This window comes from Globicephala melas, chromosome 10 (genome assembly GCF_963455315.2).
Source record: "Globicephala melas chromosome 10, mGloMel1.2, whole genome shotgun sequence".
NCBI classification, from domain to species: domain Eukaryota; kingdom Metazoa; phylum Chordata; class Mammalia; order Artiodactyla; family Delphinidae; genus Globicephala; species Globicephala melas.
Genome location: NC_083323.1, coordinates 3,299,642 through 3,322,427, shown reverse-complemented (window position 1 = coordinate 3,322,427; position 22,786 = coordinate 3,299,642). Strand labels below are relative to the sequence as shown.

At 58.6% G+C, this 22,786-nt stretch overlaps 1 protein-coding gene across 2 annotated transcripts in view; it reads right to left on the bottom strand.

Moving 5' to 3' along the window:
• Positions 1–20,985, bottom strand: part of CELSR1 (cadherin EGF LAG seven-pass G-type receptor 1) — a 147,245-nt gene extending 126,260 nt beyond the window's left edge. For both annotated transcript variants that reach the window (XM_060306423.1, XM_070046478.1), the window contains exon 1: positions 18,158–20,985. In XM_060306423.1, coding sequence (XP_060162406.1) covers positions 18,158–20,852 — 2,695 coding nt within the window. In that variant the 5' untranslated portion in view covers positions 20,853–20,985. The remainder of the gene's footprint in view (positions 1–18,157) is intronic.
• Between the last annotated feature and the right edge of the window lie 1,801 nt (positions 20,986–22,786).

The window sequence follows — 22,786 nt, the reverse complement described above, 5'->3', positions numbered from 1 at the left end:
TCACTGCTCAGCCCAGGCGTTGAGTAGGGCGTCCCCTTGCCCGGCCACATAACTGTGGAGTGACGGGCTCCTCTAGTTTTCCCCGGCGTCAGCGATTTCAATTCCGCCAGGACACACTTGGGCTCCCGCTGCCTCCAGGGAAGCACAGTCATTTCCGTCCTGAGGCACAAGACTGGCCCCATCCCAGCCCGGAGCCCGACGGCCCCCAGGCTGCCAGGAGGGAGGCCCTCGGCGAACGAACGGCCGTGTCTCACTGCTGACTTTATTCTCTGTACCTCAGACAGCACAGGGAAGGCGGCGCCCATGGTGACTTCGGGTGAAACAATCTATAAGTCTGCAAGGAGATAAAAATCCACGTTCAAAAACAGTCCCCACGGGGACTTCCCTGGCGGTCCAGTGGTTAGGGCTCCACGCTTCCACTGAAGCGGGCACAGGTTCGATCCCTGGTCGGGGAACTAAGATCCCATATGCCGTGTGGCACAGCCAAAAAACTTTAAAAAATTAATAAATGAAAAAAAACAGTCCCCGTGGAGGGTCCTGAGTAAGGTTTTCAGGATGCCGGGGTCAGCCTGCGCCCCTGTCCACACCAGGAAGTCCGATGCATTACCCAAGACATCCACACAAAAATGGAGGTGATCCAACACACTCCAGCCACGTCCTCTACCGTGAAAGCTGAGAAGCAGAGATGAAGCTGGGGGATTACAGTCCCCACAGGAGGTGCTGCCCGTGGGGTCCATCCCCAGGCCCAGCTCTCAGCTGCACACGCTCGTTGGGATGTGAGCCCAGAAGCTAAACGACAGAGGCAAGGTTCACGCATCCTCAGAGCAACAAAGCCCGTGGCCATGTCCTGTCCACAGTCTGTGCCAGCTCTGTATTGGGCACGTCCACCTTTCTCTCACCTCCCAGCTCCCAGTGGGAACAGGCCCTTGAGAATGGAACTGCCTCTAACCTTGACTGTGAGTCTTCCCCACCGTCAAAGCCAAGGTGAGGCCGCTGACGATGGGGTCAGGGTTCCCAAACTGTACCATCTGAGTCACTCCTGCACGGCTGACCTGTGTGATGCAGAAGCCCCGACATCTAAACAGACCCCAGATATCCATCCACCAAGGACGGTGCATGTTCTGACCCGCAGAGGCCCCGGCTGCCAGTGTGTCAGACCAGACCTGGGGGGACGTGCCCTGAGGACCCCACCCAGCTAGATCCCAGCTGGGAGGCAGGGACCACGGTCACTCTCCCTGCCGCAACCTCTCACTTCATGGTCCCCCTCTTGGTGTCAAGAGCTGCAAACCCAAAAGGGAAAGTCCGTCCGCCAAGGAAGCCAGGGCTGTGGTGAGGAGTTTCAGCTCTCAGCTCAGCAGTGCGGCAACATGAGCCTTGGGCCCGGGCACCCGCTCTCTGTGTCATCCTCGCCCCCTCCACAAGAGCAAGTCACTGCGGGAAAAGCCCTGGAGCCCCACTGCATACCCGGGGATGCCTGCCTGCACCCGCCGGCCCTCCAGCCCTTCAGCCCGGCGGGTGAGTGCCCCAAGCCGCTCTGGGCCGCCGATGTCCACTCCAAACTCCGCACCCCAAGCCTGTGTTGCCTTCAGAACTCAGGGCCAGGGCTTCCCTGGTGGCGCAGTGGTTAAGAATCCGCCTGCCAATGCAGGGGACATGGGTTCGAGCCCTGGTCCAGGAAGATCCCCCATGCCGCGGAGCAACTAAGCCCGTGCACCACAACTACTGAGCCTGCGCTCTAGAGCCCGCGTGCCACAACTACTGAAGCCCACCGCCTAGAGCCTGTGCTGTGCAACAAGAGAAGCCACCGCAATGAGAAGCCCGCGCACCGCTACGAAGAGTAGCCCCCGCTCGCCACAACTAGAGAAAGCCCACGCGCAGCAACGAAGACCCAACACAGCCAAAAATAAATTAATTAATTAAATTAAAAAAAAAAAAAAGAAGAACTCAGGGACACTGTCACACACCCACCGAACGGGTGGGGACCCTCCACACTGTGGTTTCACCCGGGCATCTCCTCAGTGGCCAACTCGCTCCCGTGATGCCCGGGGGGGCACCCAGTTGGAATGGGCTCATCTGTAGCCCATGATTTCCTGTGAAGAGCTCTGCTGCTGAAGGAATGTCATAAGTCACTGACCTGGTCCAACCCCTGGGTGGCATGGACAGCCCAGAGAAGGTGACCACCGGCCTCCACGGAGCAAAGGCAGAGAGGGAGGGGTGGGGGAACAGACAACCCCAGCCCCAATTCCCTGCGTCAAATTCCTTTCCGCTTGAAATACCTAGGGTGGCTTCTGTTTCGCCGAATGGACGCTGACCTGCTCATGCAGTGAATAAAATTAGCTGTTTAAAAAGCAGGAAAGTGTAGAGAATACCTGGGGGAGTCAGATCTTCTGTGTAAAGTACTAACCGTCATGTCTCCAGAAGCACGTTACCCAGCCTAGCCTCACCAGCACCCAGAGCACACGGCTTCTATGAGCAGGCCGGCGGGCACACCTGCCAAGCCCAGGATGCTGACGGGCCGACGGCGGCGGGGCGGGGGCACAGGCTCACAGGAAGGACACCTCCCCGAGAGCCAGGCTGCTGGGAAGGACAAGGCCTTGACCCCAAGGGGTGACACGAGATGCTCGGGAGACCGTGGGGGCAGCCGGGGCCACACAATGAGCTCAGTTCTGCCACCTGGCATCGTCCCATGAGCAAGTGCCCCAAGGGAGGGATCCCGGGGGACCCCCGGTCTGAGGACTCGCTGGGTAGCTGTCACGGGGCCAGGCCAGGTGTCCAGGAGCGCAGGCTGAGGCCCTGGCAGGTGGGACGCTGGGGTGGGGTACGGGAGGCAGAATTCCACTTAGGGACAAGGTATGAGGGGTGAGAAAGCCTCAGGCCCAGACACACCTGCTCAGTCCAGATGAAGGGGCAGGAGGTGGGGAAGGGGGCGGAGCCATGCGTTGGCTAAGACCGAGGCAGGTAGGTTATCGGGTGGGAAGGCCTCAGGCCAACACGTGGGAGGGGCGGAGACCACCAAACTCTAGAAGACACATCTGACAGAGGGCAGGCTGTGGGCACAGTGGACTAGGTCTGGGGTTCGGGATGGGGCCTGGTCGGCACCAGCTGGGGCCACCCTGGATGGACCACAGGCCTGAATGTGTCTGATGCGGCCCGAGGACTCAGATGGAGTCCAGGGCGTCACGCAAGAGGGACTGTCAGGCTAGGGGACAGCAACGTGACAGTCTGGCCTGCTCTGCCCAGGACCTGCTCAGTTTTAGCCCTGAAGTCCTATATGGTGAACCTCCCCGGGTCCCACAGTGACTCCAGTGTCGGCCGGGCCATGGGGGCAAAAGATCACGGCCGAGACCCAAAGCTGTGTCTCTGGCTCAGGGCAGAAGCTCCAGGCTCAGCCCCTGCAGACAGGCCCCACCTCCCTCCCTTCCCACCAGACGGTCAACCACCACCCGGCTAAAAGCAACCAACCCCCATCACGGGCACTGACAGGCTAGTGATCTAACAGCATCTTTTCAAACATCAGTAAAGTAAACCAAAAAGTGTACAAGCTGAAAACATTCCCAAGCCGGACAGGAGTGATGGCTGCGCGGCACTGAGAGCGCCCCAAATGCCACTGGACTGTCCACTTCGTGACGGCTAGGTTGCTGGATTTTATGTCCAGTAACTGGTCCTGCGGGCACGCATACACGGTACACAAGACCGTGCTCAGAAATCACAAGCTCGGGTTTAACTGGGTTATTAGCTGGCAGCACTAGAGGCTTCCTCCCTAAAAGGACCTGTTACGCCAACCCCGGGAACATTATCGGACAGCACCCACCGACAGGGATCGCGCACACGTGACCTTGTGAAACAAAACAACGGAAAGGCCACACCGAGAAGCTCCTCTCGCCGCCGCGGTTCCCCCCAGCACTTTCCATGGCCACGTCACTCCCCGTGCTCTTCAGCTCTGTTCTCTCCACCCCTCGCCAGTTTGCACAGTGTTTAAAAACAACTCTCAGGGGCTCCCCTGGTGGCGCAGTGGTTGAGAGTCCGCCTGCCGACGCAGGGGACGCGGGTTCGTGCCCCGGTCCGGGAGGATCCCACATGCCGCGGAGCGGCTGGGCCCGTGAGCTGTGGCCACTGAGCCTGTGCGTCCGGAGCCTGTGCTCCGCAACGGGAGAGGCCACAGCAGTGAGAGGCCCGCGTACCGCAAAAAAAAAAAACAACTCTCAGGACAGGGGCCACACCCCAGGGCTGCGACAGGAAGCTGTGGCCCAGCTACACGTCACAGTGCCTCCCTACTGCCCCAGAGCACCTGCCGCCGACCCACCGAATCCTACTCAAACCCGTGTCCCGGCTGGGTGAGCCAGGAGACGCCCTTTTTGGTTTTTAAGCGGGAGTTAGAAGGGAAAGACCCCGAGGCTGGGGTCATCAGCTCCAGAGAACGCAGACGCAGAGACTCACTGGTTCCGGGGAAGCAGGATGGAGGGCGTCCTGACGGAGGGGTCACTACAGAGAGGGAAAAAGACCCCCCCCCGCCGGGTTCCCCAGCTACAGAGAAAGGAGCTGCCACACACCAGTTTGGCCCCTGAAGGAGCTTGGTCAGCTCCACACTGTCCCAAATTCACTTTTGGTTCTAAAAATGCCAGATTGATGAGTGACAGAAACAAAGGGAGGGAAAGCAGGGATCCTGCAGCAAACACAATGGCTTTCCCAGGCCAGACCGGGGGCTTGGACAGCTGTCCCAACCCTGAAGCCCTCAGCTTCCTGCCTTCGGGGTCACCTCCGCCTGGTTTTCCCCAAAAACTGAGTTCGTGTAGCGCTTGTCATTTTCTACTTAGCAGCAAGTGGCGCCGTCTGGGTCCAGAACCGCTGCCCCCCCCGCAATCCCGCTTCCTTGGACATATCTGTTCTACAGTGAGATGCCCTTGCACACGCGCCGTAACTCTCCGCACCCACGTACACACACACACACACACACACACACAGGCGCACATGCACACACCCCTGACCTCCGATGGCCACGTGCCGGATGCACAGGAAATCTCTCAGAACAATAAACCTTAATATTTTCCATTCTCTCTTCTTTGAAGATTCGGGGGAACTTTCAATTACACATTAGAGAATTTTCCATGCTTAGAAGAGAGGATGAATCGAAAAGGCGACTCCTACGGTCGGGTCCCAGGGCAACAAATCACAAAAGGCAAAGCAGGGTGAGCTGTCATCTTAAAAACATGCTTACCTGCCCTCACACCGACCTTTTGTTCACGACACATCTGGAGGCATGCGCACGTCCACTAAGCCCAAAGGCCACTATGATTTCCTAAGTGAGTAGAGAGTTAGGAGCCTGTGTGATCACAACCGACAGGAAACCTCATCTGGTGTGATATTCAGTCTAATTAGAGGAGCCTGAGGGGAAGAAGGAAACGGGGAGGATCCTGATGGGTCACTGCAATAAGGGAGACCCTGCTGTGTTCCAGGTGTTCAGGTGGGCAAACCGTGGGTTCCACTGGGAAAGCAGAACTCCATCACCCGATTTAACAGAAAGAAATCAGTTATGTGCCCGAGCACGCAGGCAGGTGCTATAGTGGGTTGAATCGTGTCCCCCAAAAAGATACATCCAAGTCCCAAACGCCGGTACCTGTGAACGTGACCTGATTTGGAAGTAGGGTCTCTGCGGATGTGATAAAGATATAAATTAAGATGAAGTCGTAGAGGAGTGGAATGGGCCCTCAACTCAGTAGGACTGGAGGGACTTCCCTGGCAGTCCAGTGGTTAGGACTCTGCGCTTCCACTATGGGGGGCGCTCGGGTTTGAGCCCTGGTCGGGGAACTAAGATCCTGCATGCCACACAGCACGGCCAAAAAACAAAACTCAGTAGGACTGGAGTTCTTATGAGCCAGGAGAAGATGTCGAGACACGCAGGGAGGGGCCAGGTGATAACCGAGGCAAGCAGGCCAGGGTGATGCGGCTGCAGCCCGAGGATCCTGGCAACCCCCAGAAGAGGCAGGAAGCCCTCCAGCTTCAGAGGGAGCCCCTGCCGATACCTTGATTTCTCGGACCTGTGGCCTCCGGACCGTGAGAGAATGAATGTCCGCTGTTTGAAGGCACCAGATACAGCAGCCCCCGAAGCTGACGCAGCAAGTCTGTAACCTTGAAGGATTGGTCCTAACAGAATCGGCCGAGGGCTTCCCTGGTGGCGCAGTGGTGGAGAGTCCGCCTGCCGACACAGGGGACACGGGTTCATGCCCCGGTCTGGGAAGATCCCACATGCCGCGGAGCGGCTGGGCCCGTGAGCCATGGCTGCTGATCCACAACTCAAATCCTCTGTGCGCAGCCCAGGCAAAGCTCGAGGGAACCAAGAGGCAGCAGAAGTGCCCAGTGGGGAACCTCACACAGAATGGCCCAGAGCAACCCCAAGACGCCGCCAGCATCTCTGCCCCGGCCCAGACCTTGGAGGGGCAAGGGCTTCCCAGGGGCTGGGAGGGGAGGGGAGGGGGAGCGACCCTAATGGGTATGGGGTGTCCTCTGGAGGTGACAGAAACCGTTTAGAAAGAGACAGGTGGTGGCTGCACATCACTGTGAATGTACCCAATGCCACTGAATTGTCCACTTTGAAATGGCTTATGTTATGTGAATGTCACCTCAATAAAAATACAAAAGGAAAGATCATACCTAATTGCTTACACGTGTCAAAATGCCAACAAAAATACGCCTGGACCGGCACACGTGCCAAGCTGTACTGTACCCGGGACTCGGTCCTGATGGGGGGAGGTGCCAAATGACAGGGTGAGGCTGGGGACAGCAGAACCTGACCCGCACGCGGGAGGGGCAGCAGTGTCCCCGCCCCTCCGCTGGCCTCCTCCCATGCAGCTGGGGACACTGGGCACCCAGGGACCCTTCTTCTCATCCTGGGCCTTAAAGGTAAGGTACATATTCATCTTTGCGGCTTCTAACATACAGTTAAACACCAAACAGATTTTACTCACGTACCAGACCCCAAATTTATATTAACGTACCTGCCCCTTTTGCTGTGAACGATGTCAAGCCACAGGCTGAACTCAGAAACACAAAGAGTGAGACACCCGGGCTCTGCAGAAGGGGCCATCACAACCCAGGACAAGACCAAAGGGATCAGGGCGCAGGTCTCGGGGTGGGGGTGGGGGGAACCACAAGGCAAAGGCACCTGCTTCCACTTGTCCAGCACCTGAGTGGCCGGAACAGTTTTGCTTTGTTGGCATTTTCTTAACTGCGGTAAAATGCACGTCAAGTTTAACACCGTAGTCATTTTTAAGTGTACAGCTCAGCGGCATTAAATACGTTACTGTGCCACCATCACCCCCAGCCATCTCCACGGCTCTTTTCATCCAGCAAAACTGAAACTTTATACCCATCCAACAAACTTTATACCCATCAAACAAACACCCCCCCAATTCCCTCTTCCCCAGCCCTGGTAACGTCCATTCTACTTTCTATCTCTACGAATGTGACTACCCCAGCAACCTCAACTAATCCTACGATATTCGTCCTCCTGTGTCTGGCTTATTTCAATGAGCACAATGTTCTCAAGGTCCATCCACGTGGTAGCCTGTGTCAGAAATTCCTTCCTTCTTAAGGCTGAATAATATTCCGTGGTATGTGGAGACCACTTCTGCTCATCCGTTCATCCCTCAGTGGACACTTGGGTTGCTTCCACCTTTGGCTACCGTGAATCGTGCTGCTATGAACGCGGGTGTGCAAATATCTGTTTAAGTCCCTGCTTTTACTTCTTTTGGGTGTATGTCCAGAAGCGGAATTCCTGGATCCTGTGGCAATTCTATGCTTAACTTTCTGAGGAACCACCCCACTGTTTTGCACAGCAGCTGCACCATTTCACATTCCCAATAGGGCACAAGGGCTCCGATTCCTCCACACCCTTGTCAACGCCTGCTGCTTTCTGCTTTGCTTTGTCGTCGTAACGGCCATCCTAAAGGTCTGAGGTGGTGTCCCACCGTGTCTCTGATGTGCGTTTTCCTGGTGATCAGCGGTGGTGAGCATCTTTTGCCTTTGGACCATCCGGCTCTCTTCTTGGGAGAAATGTCTATCATGTCCTTTGCCCGTTGTGTAATCTGGTTGGTTGTTTCTCTGCTGTTGAGTTGCAGGAGTTCTTTACATGTTCTGGATAATATTCCCTTATCAGATACTGGATATGAAAGGATTTCGTAACAGCTTTTAAACGTGATCATTTCTCAGCACCTGCACGGTACATGGCAAGAAAGAGGTTTCCCAACTCACAGCCCAGGCTGGACCCTTCACTTACAGAATGATACAGGGTAGGAGTCGAGAGGAGGGTCCTGGGCAATGACCCCACCCCCACCCCCATGGGGCACCAAGGCCCAGAGAGGGCCATCCGGACCAGTGTCAGCAATCAGCACGAGGGCATGCCACCCGGGCTTCCTCGCCAGTGGAACCTCCCTCATGCTCCCCCCAATACTGGAGATGGGTCACAACACAGAAGGACGGCTGCTGGGAGGGTGGCCGCACTTGGCCTTTTCCAACGCAGGGCTGCACAGAAGCTGAACTACTTCACGCTGTGGAAACGGTCCTGCAACAATCAACTCACAGGGACCTCCCTGGTGGTCCAGTGGTTAGGACTCTGCGCTTCCACCACGAGGAGCAAGGGTCTGATACCTGGTCAGGGAACTAAGATCCTGCCAGCCACAAGGAGCAGCCAAAAAAAAAAAAAACCAACTCACTGATAAAAGTATATTGCCTGGCAAGAAAGCTCTTATCTCCAAATGCTTACAGAGCATATGACTACTTGCTGTTAGCTTGCCTTAATGAAGTATAATTTAGAGCGGGTATTCTGAAAATCCTAAAAAGCTAAGAAAGCTACAGACCCAGCAGTAAAGACAGGTTATAAGAAATGAGAGAAAACTCTTGATTGACAGACGGAGGGAAAGTGGGAGGGAAAGAGGAGCCGGCTCCTGGAGCCGGAAGGCGCCCCGAGGGCACATCAGACAGCTGCTCTGTGTGGGCTCATCCGTGCCCACCTCCCCTGCCTGTGGCTCTGACCCCTGCACTGGCTCTGGCTCCTCCCTGCAGCTGGTGCACACCGGTCCTGCACTCCACACTTTCCTGTGACACAGCTCCACCACAGAAGACCCCATAGAGACTTGGGCACAGCTCCCCAGGACCCCCTGCTTCCCCACCCTGCTCATCCGAGGGAGGGGGGAAGGGCCGAATGCTCCCGTGGAATCAGGCCTGACGCACACACGGCCCTCAGCCCTCCTGTTCTGGGCAATGTGGTCACTCGCACCAAGCTTCCATCCTCAGAACCCCCAAACCTGGGCTCCCCCTTCCAGGGCTCAGCCATTGGCCGAAGGTGGGGATTGAAGGGGGTGGTCACCACAGTAGTTAGAGCGCTCAGACACCAGGGTCTGGGCCCGGCCCTCCCCACCACCAGCTCACCGGCCTCAGTCTCTCCGCTGCGAAATGAGGGTTCTCTGAGACCCCAGAGAGATGACGCAGGCAGAGTCCAAGCACACAAGCCGGAACAGCGTGGTGGCCGTGCTCTCACGTGACCAGCGCAGGTGCCCCGTCCGGCTCTGAGGCCAGCCTCCTGCACCGTGGGCCGCCTGGTCCTCGAGGGCCAGGCACTGACCCCGGACCGTGAAGCCACAGCAAAGAGGAGGAAGGGGGCCCGGCCAGGGAGGGGAGCGGTTAGGGAGGGGGGCCATAACCCCCCAGCTCCCCAGAGACAGCACAAGGCATTCGGGGACCCGGAAGTGTCCACCCTTTCAGGAAACGTGACGACAGATGAGGGGCGGGGCAGCCCATCTCAGGTTCCTGCCTAGAAAATGGAGGCACTGTCACCTCGCCCACAAGATTCATGGAGAAAGGACACCAGCTCACCTGCTCACCTGAAGTTCACCTGCACCGGCAGCTCCAACGGAAAAGCACGTGGAAAGGTGCCCACAAGGCCACTCCCTGCAGCCTCAGCTGCCGCCCTGCCAGGCGCTGAGGATCTGACATAGCGGCGTCCGCCGGCCAAGGGCTAGCACGATGCCCCTTCCACGGGGCCCCCCATCCTCCGTGCGTTCCCAAACCCTGCACAAGGCCCCCAGCTCCGAGGGACCCCCTGTGTTGGCCCACATGCCCTCCACCACGATGGCAAAGGTTAAAACCCAGTAGCGCAGGGGCTTCCCTGGTGGCGCAGTGGTTGGGAGTCCGCCTGCCGATGCAGGGGATACGGGTTCATGTCCCGGTTGAACCCCGGTCCGGGAAGATCCCACATGCCGTGGAGCGGCTGGGCCCGTGAGCCATGGCTGCTGAGCCTGCGAGTCCGGAGCCTGTGCTCCACAACGGGAGAGGCCACAGCAGTGAGGGGCCCGCCTACCGCAAAAAACAACAACAACAACAAAAAACCCAGTAGTGCAGTGGGTGGAAGGCAAGGTTATTGTAACATAGTTTGCCTTTAAAGTAGTTGTTTAAACCATGTGTGGGTCTGTTCGCGTGTAGACATGCGTACATGTGTACCTGTGTATATGTGTACACGTGCGTGTCTGTGTGTTTAAGAAAAAACCATGGCCTTTATCCAGGACATCAAGAGACACTCAACAGAGTGATGAAAATGATAAAGCCTCCTGTTGGGCTTTTCCCAGCTTCGGAATGTTCACGCCCAAAAAGGTGATGAGCCAGGTAGCCGCAAGTTCTTACCTGAAGCAAAAGCAGAACTCAGCCATTGGAGTTCTCCTGAAAACAGCCCATTCCTTCCACCCGGTGCTAAGCCCCCAGCCAAGCGTGGAAGGAACTGAGAGTGGCCTGTCCTCCGCACAGGCCCCCTCCCCCCCGCATCTGTCCTCTAAGTGAAGGCAGAAGAGGAGCCCTTGGCCTTGGCACGTGGCCCCTCCCCCCGGACCCCTCTGGATCATTCCATAAATTATCCACAGATTTGCTGAGCACCTACTGTGTGCCGAGTCTCAGGCCTACAGGGCAAAGCAGAGGGGGGCCCGTTGTCCCCAAGAACAAAAGGCTACTTCCCTCTGTCCACCACAACCTGGGTCCCTAACCCGAGTTACCCCGGTTACCCCTACAAAACAAACATGCAGAAAGGAAGAGGGTTATTTGCTATCCCTCCTCCACCCAATATCCAAGAAGGGCTTTGATAAGAACCTACGTGCTCAGGTTAGAGAAGAAGAAAAAACCGAAAACTATTTTCCCCCAAGGCTGTGAGTTGAAAAGAATCAAGCCAATCTTCAGAATATTTTCCGCACTCTCTGCCCTCCTTGATAAAATCTATTTCTGTCTGCATGCAAGTGCCGGCGGCCCAGCCAGACTACACGCCCCGGGGGGCACAGACTCTGCTACCAGGGCCCCGGCACCCATCCTCCCACCCACCTGGTTCCTTAACGGGTTTCTGCTCCCAGGTGTCCAAATGGACAGGTGCATGCAGCAGCCCACACCAAAGTGGACTTTCAACAGTGACACCAGGTTCTGGACAGACTTGTGGCATCACCAACACCAGTCGCTTTTCCAGGTATGATATCAGTGCCACCCCTCCTTCCAAAGGGCTCATGTGGCTGCAACGTTTCCCGGATTTAAGAAAAACAGTCTCTCTGTCGCCCTCATTGGTACGTGGGGACAGATGGAGACCTCATGTCACCAGGTAGGCAGTGCTGAGATGGGGACAGCTGGGTCCTTGTGAGTCAGGTCACCTGTGGCCTTCAGCCCCTGCCCATCCGCCCCTGCACTCCTGTTCCCGCATCAGGGGTCCCGTGACTCAAAGAGAAGCGGACGCTGCCGTCCCCGCCCCGACTCCTGCAGCCCCATCGACACTCAGCTTGGTCACAGCAGGCCTTTGACTGCCACTGAGGCCTATCCCCCCAGTCCAGCGCCCCCCAAAGGTGCCAGCGCCTGGGACAGATGAACACCTGCGCAAGCAGCAGCGTTGCAGGACAGGCCAGGACGGCTGTGCACGTTAACTGGTCAACCCCTCTTGACTGTCAACTCTGCCTGGGTCCCCATGGCCATCCCACCTTCCCTCTGAGCTTCCCCCACACCCGGCCACTCAGTCCTCTGCTCCTCAAGCCCCACAACACCCCGGCTCTCACGGAGACCATCAAGGACCTCCCTTTGGCCAACCCAATCACACCTCTGTCCTGAGGCTCCCTGAACACTGGTGACCCCCTTCAGGCCCTCACACTCCCTCAGCCTCCAGGGCCTCGGACCCTTGGTTTTGTCCTCCTGCGGGTGGCTATTCCAGCTCCAGCTCTCATGCAGGTCCAGCCTGCCTGGGCGCCCCCAGGCTGCACCTGACCCATGTCCCCATCACAGGGGTCCACTGCCCAAGTGCCCTCCACCCCTGCGGCCATGATGGTCCTCTCTGTCACCCAGGAGGCCACGCTCACCACCTCTGGCTGTGGCCCCAGCTGGTCTCGCCTGCCCAGACCCGTACGTCCAACCGTCTTCACGACAAGGTCAAAGGTGCCCAGCTGCACGGGGTCCACAGTGGCCTCAGGGTCCTCCCCTGGTGCACGCACATCCTCACCCCATGTTCATCTGCATGTTCCCAAAAGCACAGCCTGAGAGAACACAGCTTGGGAGCCGCCATCCCAGGTTCAAATCCCAAAGCTGCCTACACAAGCCGGGCGCCCTGGACGCGGGGTCGAGCCTCTGGGGGCCCTGGTCTGCTCCTCGATGAGACGATACCTTCCACCGATGAGGCTGCTGCGGGAGCAGACAGGTAGCACAGGGTCGGGGTGCGGGGGTAGTGGGGGAGGGTCCTAGCACGAGGAGCACGTGGGCTGATCAACCCGACCCTCACCTCCACATCTCACCATCTAACCCCCCAAATCCCCTCCATCCACCCACCCCCCTCAGCAGCTCAGCTGCGGGGGAGGGGATTCAGCTGGCGGGAAGGCATATCACACTCACCTTGGCACAGGGGAGTCCCCAGCCCACGCTCCCCTTGAATTCACTTCCCTGTTTATCGACTGTTCCCACCCAACCTCCCTCTCCAGGGCCTGGCACACAGTAGGCCTGGCACAGAGTAGGCGCTCGATAAACAAATAAACACTCCCTTGTTTCTGAGCCAGTGTTTCTGAAAGTATATTACCAAGTGACTACCTCCAGATACTAAAGCGCTGAGACAGTTAACTAGCTTCCCAAAGTACCTAACTCTTCCGGGGTAAGTTACGTTACTGGAGAATCCAGCTCGACGACTGACGTGGTTTAAGCTGGTCTGACCCTTTTCCACAGGGTAAGATTCAGCAGAGTAGCAGAATGTTTGCCTCCAGACGCTGCCTGGTACGATGCCCACGTCCCTGCTTCCTCGTTGGCCATCACAGTCCCTACGATATCCTGTATTTAACTCAGCAAACATTTTTTAAAACTTTATCAAGCCTGGACGCTTTATCCCATTGAGTCCCCACCAGAGTAAACGGATAAAAGTTATTCAATCTTGTTATTTCACGACTTCCAGTATTTTCTGACACGTCTGAATGACTCATGGCCCCATTTTTACCCCGCAAAATGCTACTTTTCCCACTCCCACTGGCCCACATGCCCACAAGCACGAGGTCGTTTTCCACCAAATGCCGCGTTCCATGATGTGCAGCTCACGGCTGGACACCCACAGGGACACACACGTTCAAGTTGAATTTAAAAGGCCCGTGTTACTAAATGACCAACATCTAGAAAAACTACCTAAGGGACTCCACATGTGACAGTCCCGTTGGGTTATCAGCCACGCTGCTTTCTAAAATGCAAACACGGCTCTTATAAACATTCAGAGTACAAAAGCCCCTACCGTAGAATTTTAAATCTCATTCAAAAACTGTCCCATGTAGGGACTTCCCTGGTGCTGCAGTGGTTAAGAATCCGCCCGCCAATGCAGGGGACACAGGTTCGAGCCCTAGTCCGGGAAGATCCCACATGCCCCGGAGCAACTAAACCCGTGAGCCACAACTACTGTGCCTGCACTCTAGAGCCCGTGAGCCACAACTACTGAGCCTACGTGTCACAACTACTGAAGCCCGTGCACCTAGAGTCTGTGCTCGGCAACAAGAGAAGCCACCGCAAGGAGAAGCCCACACACCACAACGAAGAGTCGTCCCCGCTCGACACAACTAGAGAAAAGCCCGTGCGCAGCAACGAAGACCCAATACAACCAGAAATAAATTTTAAAATTAAAAAAAAAAAAACTGTCACATATAAAACAAACACCACGTATCACTGGCTGTTATCTAAAAACGGGAGCAATTTGAACGTGACTATACGCAGAATTCAGAAAATGTTCAGTGTTTTGTCCTTGGTGGGCTACATAAAACCATCAACACTACCTGCTCCCAGTCCAATGACTGTACTAACGCCCCCATCCAGGCAAAAGGAGCTGCCCTCCTCCCAAGCATGTCCATCTTGGGTACCACATACCCCATCCCCCTCCCCGACCCCACCACCCCCGCCCCGGTCCCCGCAATCCTGTGCACCTTCCCAGCGGCTCCATTTCTGGAGGCACCCAGCCCTTCCTGGCATGGCTTCCACAAAACCTAGTGGACAGCTGGGCTCTTCTTTTTATTTATTTATTTATTTATTTATTTTTGGTTGCGTCGTGTCTTTGTTGCTGCGCGCGGGCTTTCTCTAGTTCTGGCGAGCGGGGGCTACTCTTCATTGCGGTGTGCGGGCTTCTCATTGCAGTGGCTTCTCTTGATGCACAGCACAGGCTCTAGACGCACGGGCTTCAGTAGTTGTGACACACCGGCTCTGTAGTTGTGGCTCGCGGGCTGTAGAGCGCAGGCTCAGTAGTTGTGGTGCGCAGGCTTAGTTGCTCTGCAGCATGTGGGATCTCCCTGGACTAGGGCTCGAGTCCACGTCCCCTACATTGGCAGGAGGATTCTTAACCACTGCGCCACTAGGGAAGACCCATGGGCTCTGCTTTCCAGCACCTCGAGGGCAGTAATAATGCGCTAGAGGCCACAGGGTATGGCTGTAAACCCGGGGAAGCCAATCACACTTCACTGAAAATAGCTTGTGAGTTTGAAACCACAGCTTTCCCCATTGTTTCTTTTAAAAAACCTAGGAATCCAAGTCTGGTTAATTCAAAGGCTGACCTTTTTGCTTTGCTGTTGGGAATTACATATTTTATAGTTCTATAGTTTATAATATTTTTTTCTTTGAAGCATTAAATAGTCGTCAAATGGTCAGAGGGTTGTATAGGACCCCAAGGCGCCTACTTAATCCAGGGCAAGGATTCGGCCCTGAAACAATTCAGCTTAGCAACTAATTCCTCAAAACTTTTCTCTTCTGGTGGCGCAGTCGTTAAGAATCTGCCTGCCAATGCAGGGGACACGGGTTCAATCCCTGGCCCAGGAAGATCCCACATGCCGCAGAGCAACTAAGCCCGTGCACCACAACTACTGAGCCCACATGCCAGAACTAGTGAAGCCCACGCACCTAGAGCCCGCGCTCTGCAACAAGAGAAGCCACTGCAATGAGAAGCCCGTGCACCGCAACGAAGAGTAGCCCCTGCTCACCAAAGCTAGAGAAAGCCCGCGTGCAGTAACAAAGACCCAACACAGCCAAAAATAAATAAATTTATATTTTAAAGAAGTAACTAAAATGAAATACAATTTAAAAAAAAAACAAAACAGGGCTTCCCTGGTGGCGCAGTGGTTGAGTCCACCTGCCGATGCAGGGGACACGGGTTTGTGCCCTGGTCCGGGAAGATCCCACATGCCGCGGAGCGGCCGGGCCCGTGAGCCATGGCCGCTGGGCCTGCGCGTCCGGAGCCTGTGCTCTGCAGCGGGAGAGACCACAACAGTGAGAGGCCCGCGTACAGAAAAAAAACAAAAACAAAAACAAAACTCTTCTCTCAGGTGAGAGGGGAGTGTGAAGCTCCAGCTTGTTTTGCTTAGATCTGGGGGGACGCCTGGCGCCTCTGCTTGCCGGCTATGTGACCCTGAGGAAGTGACGTAACACCTCTGAGCCTCAGTCTCTTCATCTGTACAATGGGCAGCCACCGAATGCCACTCACTTCCCAGGTACCAGAAGAATAAGTGATGGTGTAGGTAAAAGAGTTTACAAAACTGCTTGATATCCAGGCAGAACCCAGTACAAGGTGATCATCACCATCTGGGAGGGTGGACATGAGGCCCCAGTGCCTGACTGACACGAGGGTACGTCACAAGGGCTGGAAGCCCAAACTGGATCACTGGGACAATTACATCATAGCATGGAGCACCCAACCCACCTTCAACTGTGGTCCTGGCTGTGGTTCCACCCGGTAGGCAAGATGGCCCTCAGTCACTAACCTCTTTTGAACAAAATCCATCTTAAACCCTTTATCCAGCTATCATAGGGGAGGCCACATTCCTGATGTTTCAGACACACAAAACATCCCTGCTCCCGGCATGCACCCATTCCCGCTAGAGCACCATAGCCCTTGTAAATTCAAAACCCTATGATGTTGCCAAGTCTTTTTTTTTTGGCTGCGTTAGGTCTTCGTTGCTGCGCGCAGGCTTTCTCTAGTTGAGGCAAGCAGGGGCTTCTCTTGTTGCAAAGCATGGGCTCTAGGCACTCGGGCTCAGTAGTTGTGACTCTAGGGGCTCAGCAGTAGTGGCTCACGGGCTCTAGAGCGCAGGCTCAGTAGTTGAGGTACACAGGTTTAGTTGCTCCGTGGCATGTGGGATCTTCCCGGACCAGGGATCAAACCCGTGTCCCCTGCACTGGCAGGTGGATTCTTAACCACTGCACCACCAGGGAAGTACCCCCCAAGTCATTTTTATATAGGCTAAATTTTCCATCCACTCTGCTTTATCTAGCAGGTAAAGCAGTACAGGGGGATAAAGAAAGAGAAAATGCAAATTGAAATTTGTGAAAGAGACCTTTTTTCAAAATTGTTGCTGCTCGGAAAATCCATAACCCTGGTTGACAATTCTCCTTAAAGGCCTATCCGTATTCTCTACACACATTCACAACTTCACAAAAGCCACAATATTCACCTACAGACAGACTAGGCTGACAACATCAATGTTGCAGTATCCCATGGCCTCAAAACTGGACCTGTACGTTCCAGATTTTATAAGCAAACTGGAAACTCTTTGCTACCCAATCCTTAGTAAATAAAGAATTACAGCCAAATGCGGAAACAAAATAAATCAGAAAATTAACTTTTTAATTTTTCCAGGGCTCCCATGGGTATGCTGTATTGTAATAATTTATTGTTTAAACAATTCATCTGAAACATTGACTCAACCCACAGATCCTAACCTTTCTTGGTGATAGTTTGGTCTCCTAATTAAGGTCACCTGCCTGCAGGAGTCACTGAGGGTCTCTTTACTGTTCCCCAATCCACCCCCTGGCCCGGCCAAATCCTTCTCTCTCTCTTCCGTGCCCTCCTGTTTGTCCCCCTCTCTGGCCCCGCAGCTCCACCTGACACAGGGAGGTCAGCAGCGTGGAGGACCCACCCCTGACTGCCTGGGTCTGGCTGGCTGAGCTGAGACATCCTCCCTCCAGCCCAGAGCGGGCAAGCAGGGTTCCCACACTGGCTCCACCACCAACCCAGGCAGGCCTCTGAGTAACAACCAAATTACAAGTCCACGTCCAGGAGCTGAAGCCAAGATCAAACGAGGCTGCGCTTTCAAAGAGCTCCCACACAGGTGAGCACACTTAAGCCCGACTGTTAAAACCTGGAGGAGACAGAAAAGACACACGAAAGGAACTAACTCCAGCTGTCTTGCAGGGTGACTCAAGGACCCATCCGGCAATTTCCAACGGTCCCACCCAAGAACGAATTGGCACATGGGCGCACGGTGACCTCTGACCTTTCCAGACAGGCATGTGGCTGACTCCATAGCATCACCAAGCCAACCAGACGCTCAGATAACCCCCGAGACCAGGTTTTCACAGCACAACTCGGGAGCCAGACCCTCTGAGAAAAGCCCAGGAAGCCCCGGTCTTGAACTTGAAAAAGCCCAGGCCTGCTCCCAGCAAAAACGCTGAGGGCAGCAGTGCGGTGCCCCTCTCACTCTCCCGGCCTGGTTGAGGAGCACGTCCTGGGCTAGCGGTATCCAACCATCCAACCGGAGGCCACAAATCCCCAGAGCTACCCGGGCCCTGCCTGACTGCGCCCCGGCAAGCCGGGCGGGCTCGGGGCAGGTCCCCGCAGCTCTCCAGGTGGCCCCGCGGAGCCCCCAGGGCCACTCACCAGAAACAGACACCTCCATGAGCGCCTCCAGAGGCCGGTTGTTGTTCAGGTCGGGGCTGAGCTGCAGCTCGCCCGAGGCGGGGTCCAGCAGCAGCAGCTGGAGCTCGTTGCCCTGCAGGAAGGTGTAGTTGAGGCTGTCCAAGAGGTCAGGGTCATGGGCCGGGATACGGCCAATCACACCAGTGGGGAAGCTGTTGGACTTATTGGTGACATAGTTGTTGAAGAGGATCTGGAAGTCCGGCAGCACCGGCGGGTTGTCGTTCTGGTCCACGAGGCGGATGCGCACCGTGGCCCGGCTCACCAGGGGGGCCGACGTGGCCTGCACCACGAGCACATACTCCCGCCGGGCTTCAAAGTCCAGCTCGACCAGGGCACGCAGGTCCCCACTCAGCAGGTCGAGCTGGAAGACCTCAGGCACGTTGCCTTCCACGATCTGGTACATGATCTGGGCGTTGGGGCCTTCGTCGGGGTCACTAGCTCGAATCCTCGCCACCACGGACCCCACCGGGCTGTTCTCCTCCACAAACAGCTCCAGCTCGTCCCTCTCAAACACCGGAGGGTTGTCGTTAATGTCCAAGACGGTCACCTGGATTTCCACGGAAGCGCTAAGGGGCACCGGGCTACCCCGGTCCACGGCCAGGGCACGAAGATTATACACGGCCACGTTCTCCCGGTCCAGCCGGCGCTGGGTGCGGATCACGCCAGATGTGGGCTCAATGTAGAAGTCCCCATCGCCGTCGTCGCCGCCCTGGAAGGTGTACAGCAGGCGGCCATTGGGGCCCGAGTCCCGATCCGTGGCCGAGACCTGGAGGACGCTGGTTGACGGGGGAGCATCCTCGAAGACGGAGCCCTGGTAAAATTCCCGCAGGAACCGCGGTACGTTGTCATTGGCGTCCAGGACGAGGATCTCCAGGGAGGTGGTGTCGGACTTCTGAGGGACACCGTTGTCCCGAGCTGTGATGCCCAGCGTGTAGGCGGCCTGGCTCTCGTAGTCCAGCTCTGTCACGGTGTAGATGGTGCCGGTGTCGGGGTCGATTCGGAACTGCGGCACGGGATCCTCCAGCACGTAGGTGATGCGGGCGTTCTCGCCGGTGTCCTCGTCGGTGGCGCTGATGGTGGCGATGGAGGTGCCCACGGGCCGGTCCTCGCTGACGCTCACGGTGTAGTGCGAGCTCTGGAAGACCGGCCGGTGGGTGTTGGCGTCGGTGACGTTGATGAAGACCTGCGCAGTGTGAGCGCGCATGCCGTCTGATGCGGTTACCGCCAGCACGTACTGCCGTTCCTGCTTGTAGTCCAGCGGCAGCGCCAGCGTGATGAGGCCGCCGCCGCTCTGGCTGCTGAGCGCAAAGCGGTTCCGCGTGTTGCCACCGGTGAGCTGGTAGGTGATCACACTGTTAGCATCCCGGTCGAGGGCCCGCAGGGTCAGCACGCTGCTCCCCACGGCTGCGTCCTCGTTCAAACGCAGCTCGTACACGGGCTGCGTGAACATGGGGTCGTTGTCATTTACGTCTAGCACCGTGATGGCCACGCTGGCGGAGGAGCTCATGGGCGGCGAGCCGTGGTCCACCGCCTCCACCCCGAAGCTGTAATGCTCCAATTCCTCACGGTCCAGCTCCGCACACACGGTGATCCAGCCCGAGCTGTTGTGGATGTGGAAAGGGAAGTCCGCGGCCGAAGCGGGGTCTTGGGGCCCAGCACCGCCACTGCCCACGGAGGCCGAGGCGGTGTCCACCAGGCGGTAGCGCAAACGCGCGTTCTCACCCGCGTCTGCGTCCACCGCCTGAATGTGCAGAACCGAGTGGCCCAGAGGCACGTTCTCCAGCACGGCTGCCTGAAAGGGGCTGCTCACAAATATGGGGGCGTTGTCGTTCACGTCCAGCACCTGCACCGAGACCAGCCCCGAGGAGTTGATGAGTGGAGGCCGGCCCCCGTCCTGGGCCTTGATGCGCAGCGTGTACTCCCGGATGGCCTCGAAGTCCAGGGGGTTGATCACATCCAGGCTGCCGCTCAGCGAATGCAGGTAGAACTGCCCCTTGAGGTTCCCGCTGATGATGCTGTAGTGTATGGCCGCGTTCTGGCCCTGGTCCCGATCTGTGGCCTGCACTCGCAGCACGGGCGTGTTGACCGCCATGTCCTCGGGCACCTGGACCACATAGCGCTTCTCGCTGAACTGGGGGTAGTTGTCGTTCTCGTCCTCCACCACGATGTGCACGGTGGCAGTGGCACTGAGCGGGCCCGGGTTGCGGCCCTGGTCGTTGGCCTCCACCAGCAGCTGGTAGGAGGCCTCTTCCTCCCGGTCCACCACGGCCCGGGTGCGCACTACGCCCGAGCGCTCGTCGATCTCGAAGACACCACCCGCGCCCTCCAGCAGCCGGTAGCGCATATTGGCGTTGGAGGGCGCGTCGCCGTCGGTAGCGCGGATGGTCAGAACCTCGTAGCCCACCTCCAGGTTCTCGCGCACTCGCTCGCGGTACTCAGACTGCTCGAAGACCGGACTGTGGTCGTTGGTGTCGCTGACTGTGACGGTGAGGTAGGTGGCGGCCGAGCGCCGAGGCGAGCCGTGGTCCACAGCGCTCACTTTGAGTACGTGCGTGTCCTTGGTCTCGCGGTCCAGCGCGCGGACGGTGCTCACCAAGCCCGTGTCGGAGTCGATGAGGAAGTAGCCATTGGAGCGCTCATCGAACAGCGCCTCCATCTGGTAGCTCAGGCGCCCCGCCTCGCCCTCGTCCGGGTCGTGCGCGCGCAGCTCGATGACCGCGGTGCCCGCCGGCTCGTTCTCAGGCACCGACACCTGGTAGCTGGGCAGCTGGAACTGCGGGGTAGTGCTGCCGCCAGCGCCCCGCCGGGCCCGCCGCGCCGCCCCCGCCCCGACCTGAGGCAGGCTTGGCGGCGACAGCGATGGGGAGGGTGTCCCCGAGGCTGCCTCCAGCGCCAGCTCCACCCGGATGGTGCCGGCCGCGCGCCGCAGGGCACAGAGCAGGCGCAGGCGGGCCGAGCCACCAGGCGGCAGGCAGACAGGGCGGCGTGGGCAACGGGACCCGGCGCGCGGCGGGCAGCCGCAGGCGGGGAAAGTGGTCAGGGCCTCGAGCGCCGAGTGCAGCGTGGCCCCGCCGCCGCCGCCGGGTCCCGGGAAGCAGAACACCGCGCCGGGGCCAGGCACCGTGAGCACAGCCCGCGCGCGCAGCTCCGCGCCGGGAGCTCGCCCGCGCCGGGGCCGGGCGCTGCAACCGGGACCGTGCGCGCGTGCCCGCAAGCGGAGGCTCAGCGCCGTCTGGGCGCTACGGGCAGCCAGGCGGACATGCAGCGGCAGCGGGCGTCCCCCCAGGCGCGCGCAGCCCCGGAGCCCCGCGCCCGGCCCACGCCGCCGCCCCGCCAGCCGCCCGTCGCGGCTCACGTCCAGCAGCTCCCGCAGCGCTCGGGGCGTGAGCGCCGCGTCCAGCGCATACGTCCAGCCGGGCCCGAGGGCGAAGGCGCGGGCCCCGCCGGGCACTCGCAACTCCCAGGCGGCCGCTCGAAGCCCCAGCACCGGTAGGGCGGCGACCGCAGCCAGGAGCAGCAGCGCAGGCAACACGGGCGGCGGCGGCGGCGGCGGCGCCATGGCCCGGAGCCCGAGCCCGAGCCGGGCGCCCGAGCACAATCCATGCACCCGGCGCGGCTCCGCATCCACCCGGCGCGGCCGGGGGGCGGCTCCCGCGCGGCCTGTGCCGGGCCCTCGGGGCGGCTCGCGCCCCGCCTCCCCGGGGGCCCTGGCGGGGACACCGGGGGCCGGGCTCCCGGTCTCCCCCGCAGCTTCCACTTCGAGAGCACTTTGCGAAAGTTTGCGAAGTTGGTTTCAAGATGGCTCCTCCGCGCGTCCCGGGAGGGCGCCGCGCATCAACCTGCGGTGCCGGCGGCTCTAGGTGGCTCCAGGTGGCTCCCGCGCTGGCTCGGCAGGGCGGCGTGGGAAGCAGGGCGGGCCCGGAGCGGGGCGAGGGCTGCGCTCCCGGAGCGGGCTGGGCCGCACCGCGCTGCTCAGACCCCGGCGGCCGGCTGCTGCCTGGGCGGTGCGCTCGGCCCGCGCCCCCAGCGCCCGCGCTCTCCCCGCCCCTGGCCAGGCCCGGCCCCGCCCCCGGCCCCGCCGCGTATTGTTCAAACCGGGGGGCCGGGGGGCCGGGGGGCCGGCCCGGAGGTGCGCGCCGGGGGAATCGCTATGGAGACGCGGGGGCGCAGCGGTGACGGGGGCGGGGGCCGGGTTCACTCCCGGGCGGCCTCCCCTCCCTGCCTCCCTGGTGGGCGGGGCCGAGGGAGCAGGGCCGGGAAAGGCGGGCTGGGGGGCCTGGTGCGGCTACTGCAAGTGAGGCGGTGGCTCCACTCGTCGGGTGCTGGGCGCGGCGAAAGCCCCCCACCCCAACCCGGCAACACTGATCCGCGGAGTCCGCCGCCCCGGCCTACGCGCGGGTTGGACCCGGGAGGGGAGAGGGAAGGGTGCGGAGGTTCCGTGGAGAAGGTCGGGTCTCCCCGCGGCGGCTGCTGGGGGGCGCTTACAGAGTTACAGCAAAATGCCGGAGGCTAAAGTGCTTTACCCGACAAAACTTCCCTGGACTTTGAAATTCTATAGGCAGCTAACCGGATTCGGGTCCCACTGGGTTT